Source organism: Amaranthus tricolor, chromosome 8, assembly GCF_026212465.1.
Source record: "Amaranthus tricolor cultivar Red isolate AtriRed21 chromosome 8, ASM2621246v1, whole genome shotgun sequence".
Taxonomy (NCBI): Eukaryota; Viridiplantae; Streptophyta; class Magnoliopsida; order Caryophyllales; family Amaranthaceae; genus Amaranthus; species Amaranthus tricolor.
The window spans coordinates 12177591-12201229 of record NC_080054.1 but is presented as its reverse complement, the minus strand read 5'-3'; the positions used below and the strand labels follow the sequence as shown (position 1 = coordinate 12201229).

Genomic DNA, 23639 nt, shown 5'->3' with positions numbered 1-23639 from the left:
TGCACTGAGGCTTACGTTTCAGGTTCCATCTATAATCACTCTCTAAATTATTGGTGCTCTTTCAAATTCCACATGGAGGAAACTTTTCTTCTCTGCTGCATTTCTTCCTTTAGCTGAGCTTGACTTGGAAATGTTTTTAACTTCTTGCTTGTCATTCTTGTTTCAATGACTAATATGAAATGCTCCATTCATACTTGTCTTTGATTTTCCAATTTACTCTTTCTTCTTATGCTTTCTTCGTGCCTACCACCTCTAATTTTGTTAGAGTTGATAAGTCCTTTGTGTTATCTATCACACCGGCGACACTATCATATGCTTTTATCACAGTGCTCAGGATGTTATTGACAACATCTTATTTTATATCATCTCCATACATCTTCATTTGATTAATTACATTTGTGACTCTTGTAGAAATCATTGATGTTTTCTATAAACCCTATACTCAAATTTCCAAAATCTTTTCTCAAATTTTTGAGTTTGATGGTCTTGATCTTCCCACTACAATGAAACTCTTTCGGCAAATTATCCTATGCTTCTTTGTATGAAGTTGTAGTAATTCTTAGAAAAATGGTATCCTTCATAGCATTTGGAAGAATCTGCAAAACAATTTGGTATGTGGATGATCTCCTTCTAGGACGGAGTTGCTGGTGTTCCACCAACAACCTGAGTAAATGTGGCATTGGCCTTAGGATCGTTTTCCATTACTTCTCATAAATCTTTGACGCATAATATGATCTTCAATGTGACTCTCTAATAATCATATTTCTCTCCATTGAACATGAGAATTATATTCCGATTGAAAGTCTGACTTGTAGAAAAATAAAAAGCCATATGTTTGAGTTTTTTTTGTGTTTGATTTTTTGTGGATATATGCGAAACTTTTGCCTAATACCTATAGCTCTTGATACCACTTGTTGGAAATTGTTGGAAATTATTAGGGAGAAGTAGAGAAAAACAATGGAAATAAACATAGAAACAAAATTGAAAAATATGTTTTCTTGCTTTTTTGCTTGAAAATGAATATAAAGCACCTTTTATATTGGGGAAGAAAGATGTCAAATAATAAACAGTGACTCTTCTGAGAGATCGTGCCCAACCCACAAAATTTGATTAATTAAAAAAACACTAAATAAGTATCTTTAAAATCACTATGCTAGGGATTTTGGATATACCAAGTACGGATTTGATTTATATGAAGTAGGTATTTGGGTATATTAAGTAGGAATTTGAGGTATGCTAGTAGGCATTTGGAGCTGTCAAGTAAGGGCATGAGCTATATCAAATAGAGGTTTGAGATATAAGAAGCATGTATTTGGGGTTTTCAAATATGTGTTTTAGGTATATCAAGTTGGTATTTAGGATATACCAATTAGGTATTTAGGGTATACCCAATAGGTGTTTTGAGGTATTTCAGGTAGGGATTTAAGATATATCGAGTAAGTATTTGGGGTATACCACGCAAGTATTTGGGCTTGTCAAGTAAGTGTTTGAGGGTATATTAAATATGGGTTTTCATATGTAAAATAGGTATTTGAGGTATGTTAAATAGGTGTTTTGAGGTATACCAAGAAGATGTTTGAGGTTTAGAAGGATCAGGCGATTAAAAACACCTCCTTGAGAACTTAAGCATGCTTAAAACACCTACTTGACTTATTGTGAACCCCTACTTGACGTACCCTAAATATTTATTTAAGTTATCCTAAAACCCTACCAAGTAAACCTACAGTTACACTTCATTTTCCCTTTTTTTTAAGAAAATAATATAGTGGCTCGACCTAATTCAAAACGGTCTCTCAAAGAGACCGGTCCCCCTCAACAATTTGTGAATAATAATTGCAGCTATTGAAGAGTCACAACCTCTGACCTTACATCTTCTCATAATTCCTAAGTATTCATGTACTCTAATTTATCTAGACTTAATGATAAACTTATAAATGAGGGAGACTAAAAGTCTGATTTAGAATTCTGATTTCATGTTATTGTTTATCTTTTGCGTTTTTTCTTTTCCTCTTCGGGTCACGTCCTGTTTACATGCTGATCATGTTGTTGGTCTGAGTGATATGCTTCTGATTACTGTGTTAATCAGGGAATTTCGGTGGATCTGCATTTGCTGCGGAACTAAAAGTACAGCATGCTGCGTTGCAGGAGTGCATTGGGCAGCTGATAACGCTAGAGTCTTCAAGAGCGAGTCTTGTATCGCATTTGAGAGATGCTCTCCAGGAGCAGGTAAACATCATTTGCCTTTACCCTTTTTTGACTCTTATAAATTGTTTTTCATATAATTCTCAACCTCTGGTCTGGCCAACATAAAATGGCCCTTTTGTCTATTCAAGCATAGTGCAAAAACAAAGCCACCTCGTATCATATCTATTGTATCGTAAAGGTTTTTAAATTACTGAACTGGTATTATTTGTATCGTAAAGGCCCAAAAATACCGTAATTTAGGACGTTTTAAAAGATATTTTATGGTTTAGGCCAATGTTTGGGGGTAAGGTAACCGTATCATCCCTGTTACTAATCAGTTTCCAAGTGTTCCACGTGTAAATGCTACGAGATTTCATTCCGTGAAAACATAAACTAAAGCAAAATCTGTTGGCAAATTAAAAGAGTACTATAACGTTTTTATGTCCTAGAAGCAGCCTCTTGAAGAAATGCACGGTAAGGTTTGCCTATATTACACCTTTGTGGTGGGACCCTTTCCTAGACCCTGACTGTTTCTGTACCCTTTGTGCATCGGGCTGCCTTTTATGCTAAAGTTTATTGATTTATAATAGTAAACAATAAATAAATACATGGAGTTATTATTATTCATAGGTGCTATCTTTAGGTTTAGGTGGTTTGATGTGCAATATCATAAGAATCGTTTTACTAGATTGTGGGTTTTGAAATGATTTTGGAGTATTTCTGAAAATTTAAATTAGTAAGCAGGCTTCTCATAAAAACAGTTCTGTTGATTTTATGCTCTTGTAGCCTGTGGGAAGAGGCTAGGCCGCTAGTGTCTGTTTTAAGGTCTTCACTTTCTCCCTACACTTTACTCAGAACAATGTTTTATTTGCAGGAATCAAAATTGGAGGAAGTGCGTAGTCAACTTCAAGTAAGTCTCTCCATAATTTCCATTGTTAACTGAGATTACATAGTAGATATGACCAACAAAAGTAAAAAACACGGCACAGTACTTTTGTTCTTCTATGTAAGTTCATTTAGAATGCATGTTATTTGATGTTCCTTTTTCGTGCAATTAGTGGCTTTGCTTGTATGTTGTGCTTTTACTAGGCTAGTACACTCTAGAAGTATTACTATTATAATACTTGCATTTTGGAATACCTATCGGGACTTGTGTATATGATATCTTAAAGCATTTTAAAAAAGTATCATTCTTTTTTCGTGATCAGGCTGCTCAATTGCGATCAGATCAAGTCTCTAATGTCTACCGACAGTTTGGTAGCAACATTCTACTGGATGAGCAAACGATAAAAGATGATCATGCTTCAATGGTCCTACCTGGTCAAGGAAACCCTGTTGTATACACAAGACAAGTCCCTGTACCGGATAAATCTGCTTCTTCCGAGGATGAGTCCCTGAAATCTGCGGCAGCTGCAGTAGCCGCTAAGCTTACTGCTTCGAGTTCTTCAGCAGAGATGTTCAGCCATGTCCTAACTTCTTTGGTATCAGGTGTAACCTTTGGTAATAATAACAATGCCAAAAAATCATCTACCGATCCCCACCATTCTGAAAAAAGACCCAAATTAGATAACGAGGAATCATCTTCATATGCACCACCTCCACTGCCACCATTACCTCTGGATCGCCAACCTCCGCCCCCATTGCCGCCCTTCCCGCATCCGGATCATTTTATACAGACCGCTACTAACTTCAGCTATGGGGCTACCCAGCCGTCACCTTCCCCGCCTTTATCTGGATACCCATCTGTCTCAATCACTGGTATGTCTCCCTATGCAGCTCCTCCGGTTAATCCGTACCAACCTTTCCCAGGATCTGAAGGTGGATTCTATAGCCCGTCATCATCATCTGTTCCTATGGCTCCTAGTTCTCGTCAACAGACTTTGTAGTTTCATCATAATGATTTGGTTAGGACGATGGAAGTTCTGAGTAAGCTTGTTTTTTAGATGAACTTTTTTCTGTTTATCTGTATCTTTCGAGGCTATACATTGCACAGTGACTTAGAATTTTGCACATAGCAGCAACAATGTAAACTGACTTGTAATATTTAGCATTTAGATATCAAGAATTATAGATTTGAATAGAACTAAACTTGTTGCTTTAATTGTATTTGATTTGCTGATTGATTATATGCCTGACGTTGAGAAAGTATTTCATATGAAAATATTCAATCTACAAATCCATTGTCTATCTTTATCTTATTTGTACATTCTTTTTTCATAATTACTGTCATTCAAAATTAATTAAGTAATCAATGTTAAAATATAGCAAAATCATTGAAACATGGACAATATATTTCCTTCATTTTCAAATACTTATTATACTGTGGACTCAATGATTGACACTATTTATTGTTATTGTAACTTATATGTAAGAAAAAGATATAATCGAGTGTAATTTTATATGAATTTCAATTTCTAAATCGCAAATTTTTATATTTTAATAATTTATAAATCTTAGTTGTTCATAATGCAATATATAAATTATTAAAATAATCACAAATTCTTGTGAAAGACGGTCTTTCTAAGAGATCATTTCTAATTGGGCTGACCCAAAAAGAAAAATATAGAGTAAGTTTCTCGGTAGTCATTAAGAATATTATAAGTAGGCATGTTAAGTACTTTTTCGGTGGACATTAAGTATATTGTAGGTAGGTATTAAGAATAATATAAGTAGGCGTTAAAGATACGGTAAGTGAATATTAAGATTTAATGGGTTGAAACGTCTCGTTGTCTCTCAAGAGACCGGCTATGAAATAACAGCTCGTCTTATATAAGATTGTCTCACCATGAGACGGGCCCATATAATTAACCCATTTCTTTAATTGATGACTTTAAGATCGTAAGTGGTCGTTTTAAAGTTATAAGTAATCACTCTAAGGCTATAAAAAGTGAATATTTTAAAATTGTAAGTGATCGTTCTAATGTAGCAAGTGATCACTTTAAGAAAAAAAGTATATATACTAGACCAGTGTAATAATAAGGATTTCACCGTGAGACCGTCTGATTTAAAAATTAGTGATAAAATAATAAATTTGATTGCCTAAAAAAGGATGAAGTATATAATTGGGATTTGGGAGTGATGGGCCGTGGGTGGAGTTCAGAGTCGATACTCGATAACAATTCAATTTTTATGGCTGTGAAAAGATTGTACAAAACATCCATCTACTCAAATTATAATAATACTTGTTATCTGCATAATATAATTGATAAATTTTTTTAAAATGTTATAAAATTTAAAACCCCACTACCTGAATTTTTTATATTATTTTTAATCTCCATAGATAAGAAAACTTTAAGATATCTTCACCTAAATTGTAGTACTAATTTTTTGGACAGCGGCGTTTTCTATTAGAATGTCGTGCATGGAAAAAAAATATGGTTCAGTTTAGGCTTTAGGTGCATGAATCCGTGTTTCACCTATCATCCAATTTAGAATAGAGTTTATTTACGTAGTTCATTTAGGCAGACGCAAAACAAAGAGTATAATCTTCCTATTTATGGTTTCATGTTTAGAAAATAGAGATTTTTCGTCAGTCATTTTAAAATTAAGAGAAGACAATATATTATACTATATTTTCTCCTCGGCGTGAAACTTATTTGGGTTAAAACTGCAAATTGAACCAAACCAAACCAAATAACAATTATAATTTGGTGATTTTTAAAATTTGGTTTCGATTAGGTTTGAATTTTCAAAAACTGAAATAATTAATTTTCAAATAGAGATCTATATTGATTTTTGTTAGTGTTTGTTTGTGTTAGGGCTATTTATTTTTGTGTTTGTATTAGGGTTATTGATTTTCATTTATTTTAGTTAGGATTTATGATTTTTGTTTGTTTTTAGTTTGGGTTATTTGTGTAAGTTTATTGATTTTGGTGTACTGTTTAATCTCTATTTATGTTTGTACGCTCTGCTCTATATTGCTTTATGTTTGTAGTTATTGTCAAAATGTTATTCAGTCTCAACTTAAACATTCGATCTAAATTAATTTGGTCTGCGGTTTTGGATTTGGTCTATGAATGTAAAATGCGGTTCGGTCTAGAAATGAATTTGGTTCGGAATTGGTCTGAAAATATGAAGACCGAATAAAATACGTTTGGATTTGGTTTTGATAAAAGTCCAAACTATTGTCCGAACTTTCACCCTCACTCCCTCCATTCCCTAATAAAGTTTCCACACAAAGAGAAGAATATTTTAGATAATGGTTATAAATTTGATGGAAGAAAGAGGAGAACATAAACATTAAAAAAATATTTAAAAAAAGTTAGTGGAAAATATATATGGACCACAACTAATAAAATATGGATGAATAAAGTTATTTTTGTCTAAAATTTGTGATCTATATCGAAAGATTTTTTATAGGAAAAATAAATAAAAAACCTTAAAATGGCAAACAGGAATTTATTGAAGGATCGAAGGGAGTATTTTTTATTATTCTACCAAGGAAGTAGATATAAACCATCAAATATTATAAACAAATAGAAAAATTACTAAAATTTTAATGCCATATAAAACTAAAAACAATAAAAATTGACAGAATACTCGCGTGTCCAATATAACTATAAAATTAATCAAAACAATAAAAAAGTAGTTCTTATTATCAAATAAATAAAACAAAAAGTTAAAGGAAAAATTATCCTTAATAATATAATCTTTCAACTTTTCTCCAATAATTATATCATCTATTGATTGGCCATATATAATACAAACTTAAGAGGTTGTTACTCGAGAATATACAAAGTTACTTTTAACATTGAAGAGATTTTTTGGAAAAAATTTTTAAAAATAAATAATTAAACAAAAAAACTCACTATTATAATATTACCCACCCCCACCAAGCCCAACCCCAGCTCAACATCAAACCTTCTTAAGCCCTCTCAACTGCCCGTCGCTAACCACCACATAGCCGCCCAAGCCCAACACTTATCACCTCATAACCGCACTTCAAACCACTACCACACACATCAAATTACCAACAACAACACAAGTACACACCTATTCCTAAAGTAATCACCACCAGATTTAAGTTTCAAGCTTAAAGTGGTTGGACTTTCTTTTGGGTGTGGGTCAACATGGAGGCTAGAAATGACAGAAAGAGGGTATGTCATCTATAATAATTAAGGGTAAGGATAGAGGGTCTTTTAAGGGTTAAGAAAGGGTAGGGTCTTGCAGTTGAGTAGAGGGGTGGGGGAGGGACGACTGACATTGGGTAAAAGGGAGGGGAGGGGGTGATGGACAGTCGGTGAAAGCGAGGGGAGGGGTGGTTGATTGTTGTTAAAGGGAATGGGAAGGGGTGGATGTGGTGGTGATGATAGGGGGTTGTTTTAATTTTTTTTTTCTCATTTAAAAAAAATGACCTGCAATAGTAGGTAGCTAACATGTCATAGATGTTGGTGGAGAGCTCAACTCTTTTTTTCTATATAAGTAATATAGTTCTTACATATTCTTTTTAAAAAGTGATGTTGTTCTAACACATACAACATATACATGATCTTCGAGAGAAGGAACAATAGTTTATAGAATTGCAAGATCAGGTGTGATTAGACCTGACCAAACAGTTGGTCGTACGGGTTATGGGTCAGATCAATTTCGGTCGGGTCAGTCGGTTTGAACCAACAGGTTATGACTTATAAAATTAAAAATTTGATTTTTCCATTCTTTAATACTTATCAAACTCTTTTTTAATAAAACAATTGTTTCACATCCCCTTAAATCCACATATCAATTGACACAATATTAAAGCCTTCTATAATTAAATTCAAATTATAAGAAAGTAGTAATAACCCAGTAAAATGATTTAGGAAAATATAGTTTTGACTTTCATCAAGGGGGAGATTGAAGACTCAATTCCTTTAAGTGATGATACTCAAAACACATATGAAATTAAACAAATAAATCAAGTAATCATATTTAGTTGTTTAAATAGGTCCAAAATCATATTAGATAAGATTAAATAAAACTTATGTCTTAATAAGTAATTACACATTTTTTCCATATAGTTTAATTACACGGTTTATAACTTCATAAATTGAATGAGTAATTTATTGGTAAAAAAGTTTATACTAATTATAGGTTTTCCTATAAATATGGAGTTGTTTTTAGTTCACCTAAAAAATAGAAATTCAAATGAAGTTAAAATATAGGAATTTTATGTGGCTTATGTATTTCGGTTGTTTTTGTTTGAATTATTCAATATTCAATGCTTGGCATGAGTACTAACTTGGAAGTATATCAAAGATCTGAAAGAGCTAATAATAGTAACAAAAACGTGTGATGAACAAGTCTAAGTGGAGCGTCATTTTTACTTGATGTTCAAGACTTTAAAGACTGGTTCAGCATAACCAGTTGTTGAAAATCAAGGAATGAAGTTTCAATTGTTTGAACGGCTATGTTGAAGGTGTAACATTTATATAAGAGGCTTCATTCAAGAATTAAGAGAATTGCAACACAACTTTATAGATATAGAGATATTTTTAGTCATCTAAGGTTATTAATAAAAGGCGTTGAGTCCTAAGGGTTAGAAAAGAACCTATAGGCAGGGAGTACGCTATGGATAGCTGAATCTCGTTAACAAATCCCTTGTTATTATTTAAGTTCAATTTCGTATTTAGTTCTTAGATTTATTATACAACCTAAAATAGTTCCAGAAAACTGTTTTGAAAGGTCTTCCAAGCTCTTGAGCTTACCTTCTAGAGAAAAATTTTAAACGGACATACTTTCTATTCACCCCCCTTTAGAGAGTATTTGATCTCCTATCAACCTTTCATTTGAAGTAGAGCTAAGTTTCACATATAAAGATTAATATCTTGTGATGGATCCGATAGGAGAAGGGTTGTTTGCTCAAGATCGTTCGTGCTCTAGACCTCCTTTGTTTTTTGGAACAAATTTCTCTCATTGGAAATCTTTGATGAGAATTTTTGTGTAACACCCCAAGATTTTAATAATAAAATTATTTAATATTTTAATAACTTTTAAAGATTTTACAATTATATTAAATTATTTCTGAATTAGTTTAATAAATTTCTTGCATACATGAATGTAAATGTTAATTTATATATATATATATATATATATATATATATATATATATATATATATATATATATATATATATATATATATATATATATTAAAAATATAGTTACGATTTCTTAAATAAAGAAGTTCGAGTCAAAACGACTATTTTATTTAAATGTCTGAGCCCACAAAGGTCAGTCTCTTAGTTGAGTCTCGCAAGAAAATAAATAGAGATAAAAATAAATAAATAAATAAACATAATAATAATAATAATAATAATAATAATAATAATAATAATATTAATAATAATAATAATAATAATAATAATAATAATAAAAATAATGATATAGCAACGAGTATAAAAACCCATAAAACCCTAAAAACAAGAGCTGAGCCGTCATTTCCCTTCTCCTTCTTCTCCCTTCTCTCGCTGCTCCTTCCTCTACTGTGCGCTGCTTCTTCTTCCTTGACCAGCAGCAGCGGCCGTTCCCTCTTGCAACCGGTGCAGCCGCCTCATCTCCCTCGCAAGCAACAGCAGCAAGGGCTGCGTTTCTTCTCGCAAATAGTAGCCCCAGCAGCAGCCCTAATGCCGCCAGCCACGCCTCCGCCGTAGCCGCCAATAGGCTGCGTTCTTCCCCACCAACAACAGCTGAGCCTTAAACAACCGTGTAGCATTTTGTGCCGCCAGCAACTGGCTGCTGGGTAGCCGATTTTGGCCCTGCGCCACCACCTCCGCAACCTCCTCTCACTTCTCCATCCTCTTGCTAGTTTTATTTTGTGAGCCATCTCCTTACTCTTATTTGATTTCATCTTTGTTCCAATTAAAATTTATAAAGTTTATGAGAAAAATGTTGAACTTTGTATGATTGTTATTGAATCTTGTAATGAGTGAGAATTGGATTGATGATTTGAATGTACTTATGGATTAGGTTTTTGAAATGTGAATGAAAAGTGTTGAACTTGTGTTATTTTCATTGAATCTTTTATGGGTAAGAGTGTTTGATGAATCAAACATGTTCATGACTTGAAGGTTGATTTGAAATTATGGGTTGTGTGTTGATTTTGTATTAGTTTCTTGAGTCTTAATATGGGTAGTAAATTAAATTGTTATTTTTGAACATGAAATGACTAGGATTTGGATTTAGAGGTGAAATTACTAATAATGTGGATTTATGCTATATTTTGGTGGTGTAATGAATGATTTAATAACCTTAAAAGTTGTTTTGAGACTTAGTCGATTGGTTATTGTTATGATAACTAGTAATGGTGATGATTGTAGCTGACTATGATAGTGATTGTGGTGGTTGTAAAATGATTAGTAGAATTTGTTAGTTGTCGTGTGGTTATTGTTTGTTTAGTAACATGGTGTCATTGTTGTTAATAGTGATTGACATTGTTGATTCTGTGTATCGTTGTCGTAAGTTGCCTAAACTTAGTTTTATGATTTATCTAAATAACTTGTTTCTTTTTCATTGTTACCACCTTAAACTTGAATAATGTAGGAATATAAAGTAATACTATCATGAGTGTTTTCATTATTATTTGGTGTAATACATTGCATTATAGAGCTTAAGTCTACTAATTTCTAAAAGTTATGCTAGTGCAAAAAGTATATAATTAGAAGCTTTCTTATTAGATCATACCTTGATATAGAGTTGAGTATAAATTTTGTGTTGTGATTAGATTTGTAATATGATATTTTAGTTCATAACCTAGTTTAGGATTAAAGTCATTGTGTGTGGCTAAAGTACTTGTTAGCACAAGTTGAAACTTGTTTGTATGGCAGTAGAGTCATTTCTTTTAAAGTAAGTAGCTTTTAAATAAGACCAAAAAGGCTTATTAGTTTTCTATCTCAAACTCGTATAGGTACTCAGTATATAAGAGGGTCGTAAAACCTCACCTTGGCTAATTATTGTGGCTTTTGGTCGTATTGTAGCAGTTTCAGGTATGTATACGCAGTAACTAACCCTTATATGCAATTTTCTTTAAGACATTATTGTTTATTGTGATAATATACATTGCATTGAAACTATGAGATACTATTGAGTACACTTTACATGAAGAGCTGTCGACTATGAAATCCTTGCGCTTAGAATAGTTTAGAGAATGAGAGTTAATAGAGGGCGAGAACTACCCCTTATTTATTTAAGAATTAGATTATGCCTAATTGGAGTTAGAATGACTCCTTTATAGGTGAATTTCATATTCTATTGAGTGGCTCAGTGGGTTTTGGCGCGCTGCTATCCCAGGGCGCTCATTAATAGTTGAGAGTGGAAGTTATTCCCGTCTGACAAGGTACTATATTATGATTAGCTGGCGTGACTTAACTGGATTATGTCCGGTTGTTTTATTAGTCCCCTAGGTGAGGTTCAACGGGACCACCGTAAGGGGGGTATGAGCATGCTTGGGTCACTGGGCGCCGGATGGCCGATACCGCCCCTTGACCGAGGTGATACCATGCGGGCCTTGCAAACCCCAATATGGTGGCCTCTTCACTGGTTTAGTACCCCAGTGTGTTAGGTTTTTTTCTCGAAGGTAGGACCCGAGAGGGTCAGCTGGAGGGGGCATGAGCTCATACTTTGCCATTGGGCGCCGGATGGCCGATAACGCCCTTGGCCGTGTCACTATGCCAGGAAGTAGAGAAAAGATCTACTGATAGAAAACTATTCAGTGATAGAAAGTTTATTCGTTGATCGAAAGTTATGTAATGATAGAAGGTTCATTCTTTGGTAGAAAGCTTACGCGTTGATAGAACGTTTACTCTTTGGTAGAATATTTACTCTTTGATAGAACATCTACTTATTGATAGAATAGTTTATGCTATTGAGAAGTGTGCCTAAGTTAAGTTACCTCAAGGGTATTACAGACTATGATCACACTTACCCTAAGATAGACAAGCTCTATAAAGTCATGTGTTAGGTATTCTGTTAATGCCTTGGTCGAGTCGAACTATGCGTGTTTTGCAAGAGTTTATGGTTGAAAAGAGGAGCGTGAAGACCTACATTCTACTCAAGCGCACATGGTTCGAGTTGGAAAGCACGTAATGAAATTAAGAAGTATAAGTGGCCGATAAACGGTTACTATCTGTGCTTGCGTTTTATGAAATCATCTTATTTTGTTTTATGGTATAATGCTATCTAGTAGTTGGCCTTATTATATTTGATGCTAATTACTGACGTGTACGTGTTTGTGTTATGTTGATTGTGGATGACTTTCTATGATTGTCCTGCTATGACACATTGGCCTTTGGTCTAATGTTGAGCAGCAGGAGGATCATAGACTAGCCTAGCAGGTACTGGAGCTTCTTATGCATTGCATTGCATTTGGGGAAAGTGATGAGGGCGAAGCATAACCCGTGTCTTTACCGCTATCTTTCGATTTTTTAGCTCTTGTTATCCTTTGTAAATTTTGGTTGTATATGTTTTGTTATGAGGCCTTGTGTCCTCCCACGTGTATTTGTATTTCCGCTGCGTAGTCTATAACTCTGTATGGTTTTAAGGAGTTAAATCTTTTTAAAACGCAAACGTCGACACTGGAACCACGATCCATGCTTGGCATGTTGATTTGAGAAGCCGGCGACGAATCATTCCGCCGTGACATAGTTTTGATAGGCCGTTGGTGCCTTTACTTTATTAGCTTCTAAATAACTTTTGTTTTTCTATAAAGACGCACAGTTTTAAGGCAGATGCTGCCAAAATTTTCACTCACTCACCTTTTTAAAGTTAATATTTAACTTTTATATTTTATATAAATTCAATTCTTTTTCTTTTATGTAACACCCGAATTTCCTCTCGTCCTTTACGGTTTTGGTTTCGTTAAGGGGTCGGAAATTCAGGGGTGTTACAGTTTGTGGTTGATCAAGATATGGAACTTTGGGACATCATAAACAAAAGACCTAAGGTACCAATGAAAAAGGATGCTCTAGGTAACGATGTTGAAAAATCTGAGTCTGAATACTTACAAAGTGATTTGAAATCCGTGTCTAAAAACTATAGAGCAATGAATCAATTGTGTTGTGATTTAAATGATACTGATTTCAATAGGGTTTCATCATGCAAAAGTGCTAAGGAAATATGGGATACGTTGGTTGTGATGTATGAAGCAACATGTCAAGTAAAGGAAACAAAGATCATCATCCTCATGCATCAATACAAAATGTTCAAGATGAAAAAGGATGAGAATATTTATAAAATGTTTACTCGTTTTACAATGATTAATAACAGTTTGAATTCTCTTGGTAAAAATTTTACTAATGCAGAAAAAGTCCAGAAGGACTTGAGGTATCTTCCAAGATCTAAATGGGGTCCAAAAGTCACCGCAATTAAAAAAGCTAAAGACTCGAGAGTACTTTCACTTGACGATCTTTTTGTAAAGCTCAGAACTCATGAACTTACCCTATATGATGATGGAGAAAGTGATGTAACACCATCCCTGAAGAATCTTGCACTAAAGGCAAAGAAACATTAAGAATCCTCAAGCGAAAATGAGGAAAACGATGATTAGGAAGATCCATTTTCCTTAATCACAAGAGGTCTAGAAGGAATCATGAAAATGCGAAAAAGTTATAAAAAATTTAAATCCAGAAAAAAGGTAAATCTTCTAACTCTAATTCTAAAAGTAACAAACTTGCTTGTTTTGCGTGTAGAACTACATAGCATCTTGTAAAGGAATGTCCTAAAAAGAAAAAGGAATACTATAAGAAAAACAAAAAGAAACAAGCAATGGTTGCTAAGTGGAGTGACTCCGAAGGGTCAGGCGAACCGGAAAGTGAAGATGGTCAAGCTCACTTATGTCTAATGGCGAATGATGACAAAGATGAAGATCTAGAACAAAACTGTAAGGAGGTACTCGACTATCTTAACTCTTGTTCTAAAGATGAATTAGTTAAAGTTCTCTTTAATATGTTTCAAATTGAATAATCTTAAGAGATGAGAAAAACATATTAGAAGATAGAATTCATCACTATGCCGAAGGTTGTGAAGACCTTATAAAGAAAGATGAATCGCTTATGGCTGAAAATTTAAAATTTGAAGAGATTGTCAAAGTCTTGAAAGAACAGAATATCAGTCAAATGAAAAAGCTCATTGATCTTCAGAATAAAAACTATGATCTTGAACTTGATCTAAAGACTTTGAGATATGAGTCTGAGAAAAGTTTACAATCCTTAACTAAGCTAAATGATTCTAAATTTAAATTCGTAAAAATGTTTACACGACAAAAATGATCTAATGATAAATGTGGTATCAGTTATAATAACGCTAAAGATAACTATAAGAATCAAACCACATTGGTTAAAAGTGCATACATGCATAGACACATGCCTACTTGCTCCTATTGTTGCAAAGTAGTACATCTTAAGTTTGCATGTCCCTCCAAAAGTAAGGACAACTATATCATCAAGAATACCTGTCCTTATGAGTTACGTGAGAAGATTAAAAAACAAGGGTTCCTAAAGGGACAAGACTACCTAACATGGTCTACCCCAAATATGCTCCCAAATTTGTCACTTGGTTAGCTACGTAAGGTTGAGAAAGGTTATTTTTTGTTTTCTAGGAAAAGAAAAATGGATCTTAGATAGTGGATGTTCAAGACATATGAGTGATAAACTTTCTTTATTTTCTGAAATTAAAGAAAAGTGCAGTGGCTCGATTACTTTAGGTGACAAAGGTATATGCAAAATATTAGGTGTTGGCAAAGTTGGTAGGGATCCTTCTAAAGTTATGGATAATGTTTATTTGATTGAATGTCTAAAATTTAACTTGCTAAGTGTGTCTCAATTATGTGATAAAGGTAATTAACTAATATTTGATAAAGAAAAATGTGTTGTAAAAAATCCTAACACCGGCGATACATTAATTGCCGCCCTTAGACATGATAATGTTTATGCTTTGAATACTAACGAAATTGCAGCTCAAAATTTTAAGTGTTTAAAGGCTATAACGGATGATCCAAAGCTATGGCATAAAAGGCTTGGTCACATAAATATACATACCATGCATGAATTAGTAAGTAAAATCTGGTTAAGGGACTTCCAGCCCTTGACTACAAGCACAATCCTTCATGTGATGTATGCATTAGAGGTAAACAAGTAACAAGTTCATTTAACCGAAGAAGATGGAAAATACTTCAAGAGCACGTGAACTTCTACATATTGATCTTTGTGGTCCATTGCGTGTAACGAGCATACGAGGTAAATCTTATATTCTAGTAACCGTTGATGATTATTCTAGATTTACGTGGGTTGATTTTTTGAAGGATAAAGATGATGCCTTGAAGCTGTTTTCAAGACGTTGTAATGAAATGCAAACTCAGTTGAATCTTCCAATAGTTTCGGTTAGAAGTGATCATGGGAGAGAGTTTGATCAATTAGGCTTTGATTCTTTTTGTGAAAAATACTGTATAACCCATAACTTTTCAGTTCCTAGGACACCACAACAAAATGGTGTGGTTGAAAAGGAAAAATCGCACTTTAGAAAAAACGGTTAGGACCATGCTTATAGAAAATGGATTAGCCAAACAATTTTTTGGCCGAGGCAGTTAATACAGCAAACTATGTCTTAAATAGGTGTCTCATTAGACCTATACTTAAGAAGACCCCCTATGAGCTATTTAAAGGTAGAAACCAAATACAACCTCCCTTAGACCATTTGGTTGTAAGTGTTTTATCCATAATAATGGTAACGGTAATCTAGATAAGTTTGATGTTAAAAGTGACGAAGGTATATTTCTTGGATACTCATTAAATAGTAAAGCTTATAAAATGCTAAATAAACGAACAAGTATGGTTGAGGAAAGCATACATGTGGTATTTGATGAATCCAACAATGGAATATTAAGTGAAAGTTTTAAATAGTTAAACCTTAATAAACATTTTGATGATGTAAGTGATGATAAATTAGACTCTAATGATCATAATGAAGATAAAACGAAGAATATGCAAGATCCTATACAAAGTCTTGACCAAGTTGAAGAAAAACAAGTTAAGCGCATTGAAGACTCACAACCTGATCTAGCGACCTAGCCTCAAGACCTGGAAAAAGCTCCTGAACGTACTGATTTAAATACTCCAACTAAAGATTCCTCGAAGGAAGTAGGAACGATTTCTCTAAATGATTACACACCATCCATACAAAGAAGAAGGTTTAGATTGTCATCTCAACATCCTCCGAAAAACACCACAAGTGATCCAAACAAAGGTACTCAAACTCAATCCTCTCTAAACATTTATGCATTTTCTGCTTTTGTTTCTCTTGTAGATTCAAAGGATATAAAAGAAGAAATACAAAAACTAGAGTGGATCATTAATATGCAAAGTGAATTAAATGAATTCGAAAGTAACAAAGTTTGGGATCTAGTTGAAAGACCACTAGATCGTACTATTATTAGAACTACATGGGTCTTTCGCAACAAGCTCAATGAGGATGGAGAGATCATAAGGAGCAAAGCAAGGCTAGTAGCTCATGGCTATAATCAAGATGAAGGCAATGATTATGATGAAACGTTTGCACCCGTAGCAAGGTTAGAATCTATTCGAATTATGCTTGCTTTTGCTTCGTATGTTAATATAAAATTATATCTAATGGATGCTAAATGAGCTTTCTTAAATGGCTACTTACAAGAGGAAGTATAAGTTAAACAACCACCTAGTTTTGAAAATCCGAATTTACCTAATCTTGGGTTCAAACTAAAAAAAGCATTTTATTGCTTGAAACAAGCTCTAAGGGCTTGGTAGGACAAATTTAGTTCACATTTATTTGAGAATAACGTTCAATGAGGTAAAGTTGATAAAACGTTTTTGATGAAGACTAAAAGAAAAGATATTCTTGTTGTTCAAGTATATGTTGATTATATATTGTTTGGAGCTACAATGATTCTTTGTGCAAGGAATTTTCTGAGATCATGTGCAAAAAATTCGAAATGAGCATGATGGGGGGAGATTTAACATTTTTATTATTGGACTACAAATAAAGCAAAAGAAAGATGGCATATTTATTTGTCAAGATAAATATGTTAGAGATCTTCTTAAGAAGTACAATATGGATCAATGCAAAAGTGCTAATGTGCCTATGAGTGCAACACTAAGTCTAGATCAAGACATAAATGGTAAGAGTGTTGATCAAACGTCTTATAGAAGTATGATTGGTTCTTTATTGTATTTAATAGCTAGTCGTCAGGATATAATGTTTAGTGTTTGTTTATGTGCTTGTTTCCAAGCTAACCCAAAAGAATATCACTTAACAGCAGTTAAGAGAATCTTTAGATATTTACATGGGACTAAAGACTTTGGTCTATGGTACCCCAGTTCTGAAAATTTTGCTTTGACTGGTTTTTTTGATATGGATTATGCCGATTATAAGGTGGATAGAGAGAGTACTTCAGGATCATGTCAATTCTTAGGAGCATCTTTGATTTCATGGTATTCTAAAAAGAAAAATTCAATGGCTTTATCTACGGCAAAAGCGGAATATATAGCAGCCGGTGCATGTTGTTATCAAATTTTATAGATTGCACAAAAACTTCGAGATTTTGGAGTTGATCTCAAAGGTATTCCAATTAAGTGTGACGATTTAAGTGCAATTTGTATTACTAAAAATCCGGTACAATATTCACGTACAAAACACATTGAGGTATATCACCAGTTCATACGTAATCATGTTGAAAAAGGTAATATTACTTTATCTTTATTCCTACAGAAGATCAATTAACTGATATATTTACAAAACCTTTAAGTCCTGATCGTTTTGCATATATTTGTATGGAACTTTAACTGTTGAATGATGTTGCATGAACTTAGGGGGAGTTAGGGTAAAATGAATACTAAGTATGTATTTAGGGGGAGTTTTTTTAATTAATTATTCTAGTATTTTTCATATTAGCTTACTTGAAAAATTTGTGTGATTGCATGAGAAATATATGTGTCTTTGTTTGTTTAACGTATATTTAAGGGTTGAAAAATAAATTTCAATTTCTTAAAATATATTTTACATACAAAAATGAGATTTAAAATTAAATACCTTTAATTAATAAAGGATATTTAATTGTCTTAAACTAATATTATGGTTTTCGAAATAAAATTGGTTCATCAAACTACACTTTACAAATTAGTTCATTTATCTTCTCCATTTCAACTAAGCCATAAATTTCTCTCATAATTGTGATTACATTCAATCCTTGACGTCATTCAACCGGTTTAATTACACTCATACTCATTAGTGCTTTTTCCCCAATTGTCAAATCACAACCTTGTGTACATATCCATTGTACTTCCTTTCTCTTTTTAAATCCTTGTGAACTGTCGCTTTTCTTACTCAATTCCAAAATTTCAGTTCTTGCTTTCCCTTTCAAGAAATTCTTCTTCCTTTTTCAAAGCTTTCAAAAACTCATTAATGTCTCCCAAAAGAAAACTTACTCGATCTGCCACAAAATTCGAAAAAGGTGAATCTTCAAAGACTCCAGGGTTTAAAACTCCAAATGCATCTATTCCTTCACCAATCACTGTTATAGAGGTACCTAAATCTTGGTTTGAAAATCATACGACATTTGGAAATTGGATTGAAGTCCTTAAACATCGTTCCATTTCTTTTGTTGACATATTAGATTACAACTTCTTTCTGTTTGAGGATTTTGAAATTATATCTGCATTCATAGAATCTACACCAGGTAAGCTTTTAGACCCAGGTTCTGTGTCTTATCCCACCTTGGTTAAGGGTTTCTACTGCAATTTATCTTTCATAACCCTTGATGGTTTTCCTGCTTTGCGAAGTTATGTTAAAGGACAAGAAATTGTGATTACAAAAACCCTAATCAACGAGTTATTTAAACTTTCAAATATTGTTGAAGATTCTACTCCGAACTCAATCGCTTTTGATAACGCTAAGGATATGTTTGTTATGTCCTCTCACCTTGATTTTTCTCCTACAAGACAATTAATCCACAACGGATTAACTTTTTCTTGAATACTTCTTCATAGTTTAATAGCCAAAACAGTTTATTCTAAAGGAACATCTTGCGAGTTAGTCTTTGATTCACATTTAATTTTGATGAGGACAATTGCAGCTCGACAATCCATTGATTGTACCTTTTTAATCATCACTACTATGAGGTTTTGTAGTTCAAGGTTTAAAAATTTGGCCCTCCTATATGCAAATATCCTTTTGCTTGTCTTTGATCATTTCAACCTTATTTCTAATCTAGAAGAGGTAGATTATTTTGGCCCTCAATCTTTCTCCAATAATGTTCTAACTCCTTTAGGGATCTTTACGGTTGGTGGTAAATGTAAGTTATACTCAAATTTATCAGTGATAGAGAAGGAGGAGTTATAGAAACTATATGGGAAAAAGACTGTTTGTTTGGAGCCTCATTCTAGAGACTACCACACTACACATTCTAGCCTTGAGTCACTTGACTTTGAGGTTCGCAACATCAAGCTGTCACTCCTAGAATTTCATGATAAAGTTTCCACTCTTACATTTACGTTAGATACTTTTTTGAAAGAAATGAAAGTAATGGTAGTAGAGGATGTGGTTGGGGAAGAGGAAGTTGAGGAGAATAATGATGAAAAAGAGGAAGAGGTGTCAAAAGAAGGAGAGGCTGCTTAAGAAGAAAATGAGGTTGAATAAGGGGAGGAGGAGAAGAAAGAAGAGGAGGTTGCTGATCCAATTACACAAGCACCACCACCACCAACTATTGAGACTATCCCACAAGTTGACATGACAACTTTTTCCCCTGGTAAAGCTAAAGCTTCCAAGAAAAGGAAGACTAGGTTCAGGAAGTAAATTTGTTAAGTTTAATGAATAATATTTTAATTTCGGCATACATTTTAGTTTTTGGTACAACATTCCCCATTAATATTAACTCCCTGTTTCTTTTTTGATGAAAGTCAAAAAGGGGGAGAATATTTTATTTTGGTTGTTTTTTGCGTGGCTTTAATACTTGTTTTATTGCTTATTGCTCATGCTTGATGATGCTTGTTCTTGATGCTTGTTCACAATGCTTATTGTTCATATTCATGTTGTTTATGTTTGAATATTTAGTCTAATGATTATTGATGCATATGCTTATTGATGAACATGATACATTCTTGATGATATGATCTTAAAATGTTGATATGATATTAAAATATTAATAATTGTATCTTTGCATGAATTATGGTTGGTTGTTTGATTGCTTGCTGTTTTAATTAATGTTTTATTAGTTTAAAAACCATGCATGTATTGTTATTGGTTTATACATATGTTATATTATGTCTACTGTTCTGTTTGGAGACTGATTTCAAAGTCTTGAAAATTTCTGCTTGATAATAACATAACATGGTTTATAAAGTTATCTATGTGTTTGTTCTTATCATGTTTTAAATCATGTTCACCTAGTAACAACCTAGTAATATGATTTAGAAAAATATATGGTTTTGACTTTCATCAAGGGGGAGATTGAAGACTCAATTCCTTTAAGTAATGATATTCAAAAATCATATTAAATTAAACAAATAAACTAAGTAATTATATTTAATTGTTTAAATAGGTCCAAAATCATATTAGATATAAAGTACATAATTAATAGATAATTTAAGTCCAAATATATATTGAAATAAGTTTGAAATAGGTTGACTTAAGTTTAACGTCTTTATAAGATAAGATCAAATAAAACTTATGTCTTAATAAGTAATTACACGTTTTTGTCATATAGTTTAATTACACGATTTATAACTTGATAAATTGAATGAGTAATTTACTTGGTAAACAAGTTTATAATAATTATAGGTTTTCCTATAAATATGAAGTTGTTTCTAGTGCACCAAAAAAAAGGAAGAATAATTCAAATGAAGCAAAAATCTAGAAATTTTATGTGGCGTATGTATTTCGGTTGTTTTTGTTTGAATTGTCCAATATTTAATACTTGGCATGGGTACTAATGTGGCAGTATATCAAAGATTTGAAAGAGCTAAAAATAGTAACTAAAACGTGTGTTGAATAGGTCTAAGTGGAGCGTCAGTTTTACTTGTTGTCAAGACTTTGAAGACCAGTTTAGCATAACCAGTTGGCGAAAATTAAGAAATGACGTTTCAATTGTTTGAACGGCTATGTTGGAGGCGTAACATATATACAAGAGGCTTCATTTAAGAATTAAGAGAATTGTAACATAATTTACGATCTAGCTTTCTACTTACATTGAGTCTTAATATCAAAAAGTGTTGTAAATTTAATTCATCTTACTCTCTCATTTGTAATAAGTCTTAGAGTAAAAAGACAGTTAGAACTTTAATCTACGCCTTAAAGCTTGGAATACTTTTTAAAGTATTCATTTGATTTCTCTTTTGTGAGATTGGGATTAGAACTTTTATTAAGGGAACATGTAAGACGTTCTTCAAGGGGAAGAACATGGTGAGAGAAGATAGAGAGATTTTCTTAGTCATCTAAGGTTCATTAATAAAGGGCGTTGAATCCTAAGGGATAGAAAAGAACCCATAGGCAGGGAGTAGGCTATTGATAGCTGAACCTCGTTAACAAATCCCTTGTTATTATTTAAGTTCATTTTCTTATTTAGTTCTTAGATTTATTTGACCTAAAATAGTTCCAAAAAACTGTTTTAAAAAGTCTTCCAAGCTCTTGACCTTCCCTTTTAGAGAAAAATTTTAAACGGGCATAATCTCTATTCATCCCCCTCTAGAGAGTATTTGATCTTCTATTAACCTTCACGAAAATTTATGTGCTCGTTTTAGAGCACGTTTTAACCCCTATTATAGTGTTGAGTCTCGCTATTTTACATTGGTTTAATACATATTCCGCTCGATCTTACCTTGTTATTGTCTCCGAGGTGTTTTGAGGTTATTTTTAAGTGTTTTCGGAGAATTCAAGGTCAAGCAGCATGAATTCGAGCTGAGACACCATGATCGAAGATGAGAAACGCGTATTGAAGCATTCTCAAGTACTACAAGTCATTTTGGAAGGCCTCACCAAGTTCGGAGACCATTACGCATTTAAACGAAGCAACAAAGCATGCCTAGCGTAAGATTCGGCCGAATGAACACTCAATTCAGGCGAATGGATGGTGTTCTTCACTTTACTCGAATCCAAACTCTTTAGAAATGGCGAATGAGATGAACTCGGGCGAGCTAAAGACCATTCGGTGAATGACATAGGTGATTCGGGCGAATGGTTAGAGAAATACCAAGAATCATGCACCAATGCGCTGGAACTCTGAATTGAATCCATTCGGGCGAATGGTCACCTATATTCGGGTGAATAGGCACTAAAAACAGCGCAGTTTTATTTCTTCGCAAGTCGTACTTCGTGGGTTATTTTAGGGCTGCTGTTTCTTTTGCTCCTTGGCTATATATACCCTTTATATCTGAATGTAAACCCTATGCCTACTTTGAGAGCTTCTTGCCTCAACTTAGAACATCACTTTTACTTGTTTTCCATTTATATTTCTCGCCCTAGATTTAAAGCTTGCTTTATTGCTTTTATTTATCTTCAAGCATTGTATTTTGGATTCCTTTTGATCCTTCCTTCAAGTTTTTGGTTTATGTAAGTTTTATTCACCTTTATTGCTTTTATGCTTTTCAATTCATGGTTGATTACCAGTGTAGCAAATATCCTATATATGACCATCATTACTAGTAGGGACATATTGCCCCGGATCACGTGCACCCATCTTGGTACACACCACCACCAGGTGATTTTTGTTATGATTATGGTTTCTAGTGGAGGCGTTAGTACTTCTTTTATTTGATGATGATGATGATGATGATGATGCTGAGGGAGATAATGATGATGGCTAGAGTCCACCTTCTCTAAAGCCGTTTTGTTGCATTGAGGACACTGCTCAGTTCGGCTTGGGGGAGGTATTGTGTTTATGGTCACCTTTGGCTCTTCTTGTGTATATATGCATGTTTTCATTCATTTCCTTTCTGTTTTATAGCTTTCATAATTTAGCTTACTATTTTCTTAATTTGATTATGTTTTCAATCCCTTGAATCACATTCATGCATATTTTTTATCTTCAATTGCTAACTTGATTTCATTTTGGGCCATATTCTTGATTTATGTTGATACCTAGGCAAATTTAGATTATTTCTTCTAAATTTTTGATTCGCAGTCCTGTGAACCTTGAGTTTTCAAAACAACAGTTGAACATTGATTTGGTTTGTGGCATCGTCTTTGGGCATTTATGGGCATATTTTAAACCCCTGAGTCACGATTGAGCCTCTTCTGCACATATCACTTGTCTACTTACAAGATTGTGGATTTGTAGCATACTAAGCATGGCTTGAGGACTTGGGATTAATGTGAATCTAGTTGTTTCTATTAGACTATGCCTATTTCTTCCTTTTGTACCTTTACCACTTATTCTTTCATTATTAATCATCCATCTTTACTTTCACACCTTTAAACCTTTGAGCATACTAGTTAAGCTTACTATGCATAATTTGATCATAATTT

General features: G+C 33.4%; 1 protein-coding gene and 1 long non-coding RNA gene across 4 annotated transcripts in view; both read left to right on the top strand.

Annotated features, from left to right (window-relative positions):
- Nucleotides 1–4349, top strand: part of LOC130820656 (uncharacterized) — a 14214-nt gene extending 9865 nt beyond the window's left edge. For both annotated transcript variants that reach the window (XM_057686108.1, XM_057686110.1), the window contains exons 7-9: nucleotides 2087–2226; nucleotides 3059–3094; nucleotides 3393–4349. In XM_057686108.1, coding sequence (XP_057542091.1) covers nucleotides 2087–2226; nucleotides 3059–3094; nucleotides 3393–4070 — 854 coding nt within the window. In that variant the 3' untranslated portion in view covers nucleotides 4071–4349. The remainder of the gene's footprint in view (nucleotides 1–2086; nucleotides 2227–3058; nucleotides 3095–3392) is intronic.
- A 5250-nt stretch (nucleotides 4350–9599) lies between these two features.
- On the top strand, nucleotides 9600–23612 carry LOC130820463 (uncharacterized). Of its 2 annotated transcripts, none has more exons than XR_009045209.1 (3): nucleotides 9600–9975; nucleotides 11065–17862; nucleotides 21172–23612. It is a non-coding gene; the product is annotated as an uncharacterized LOC130820463 (long non-coding RNA). The 2 variants fall into 2 exon arrangements; XR_009045210.1 differs by having other exon boundaries at nucleotides 11065–16716; nucleotides 21172–23464.
- Nucleotides 23613–23639: the final 27 nt, after the last annotated feature.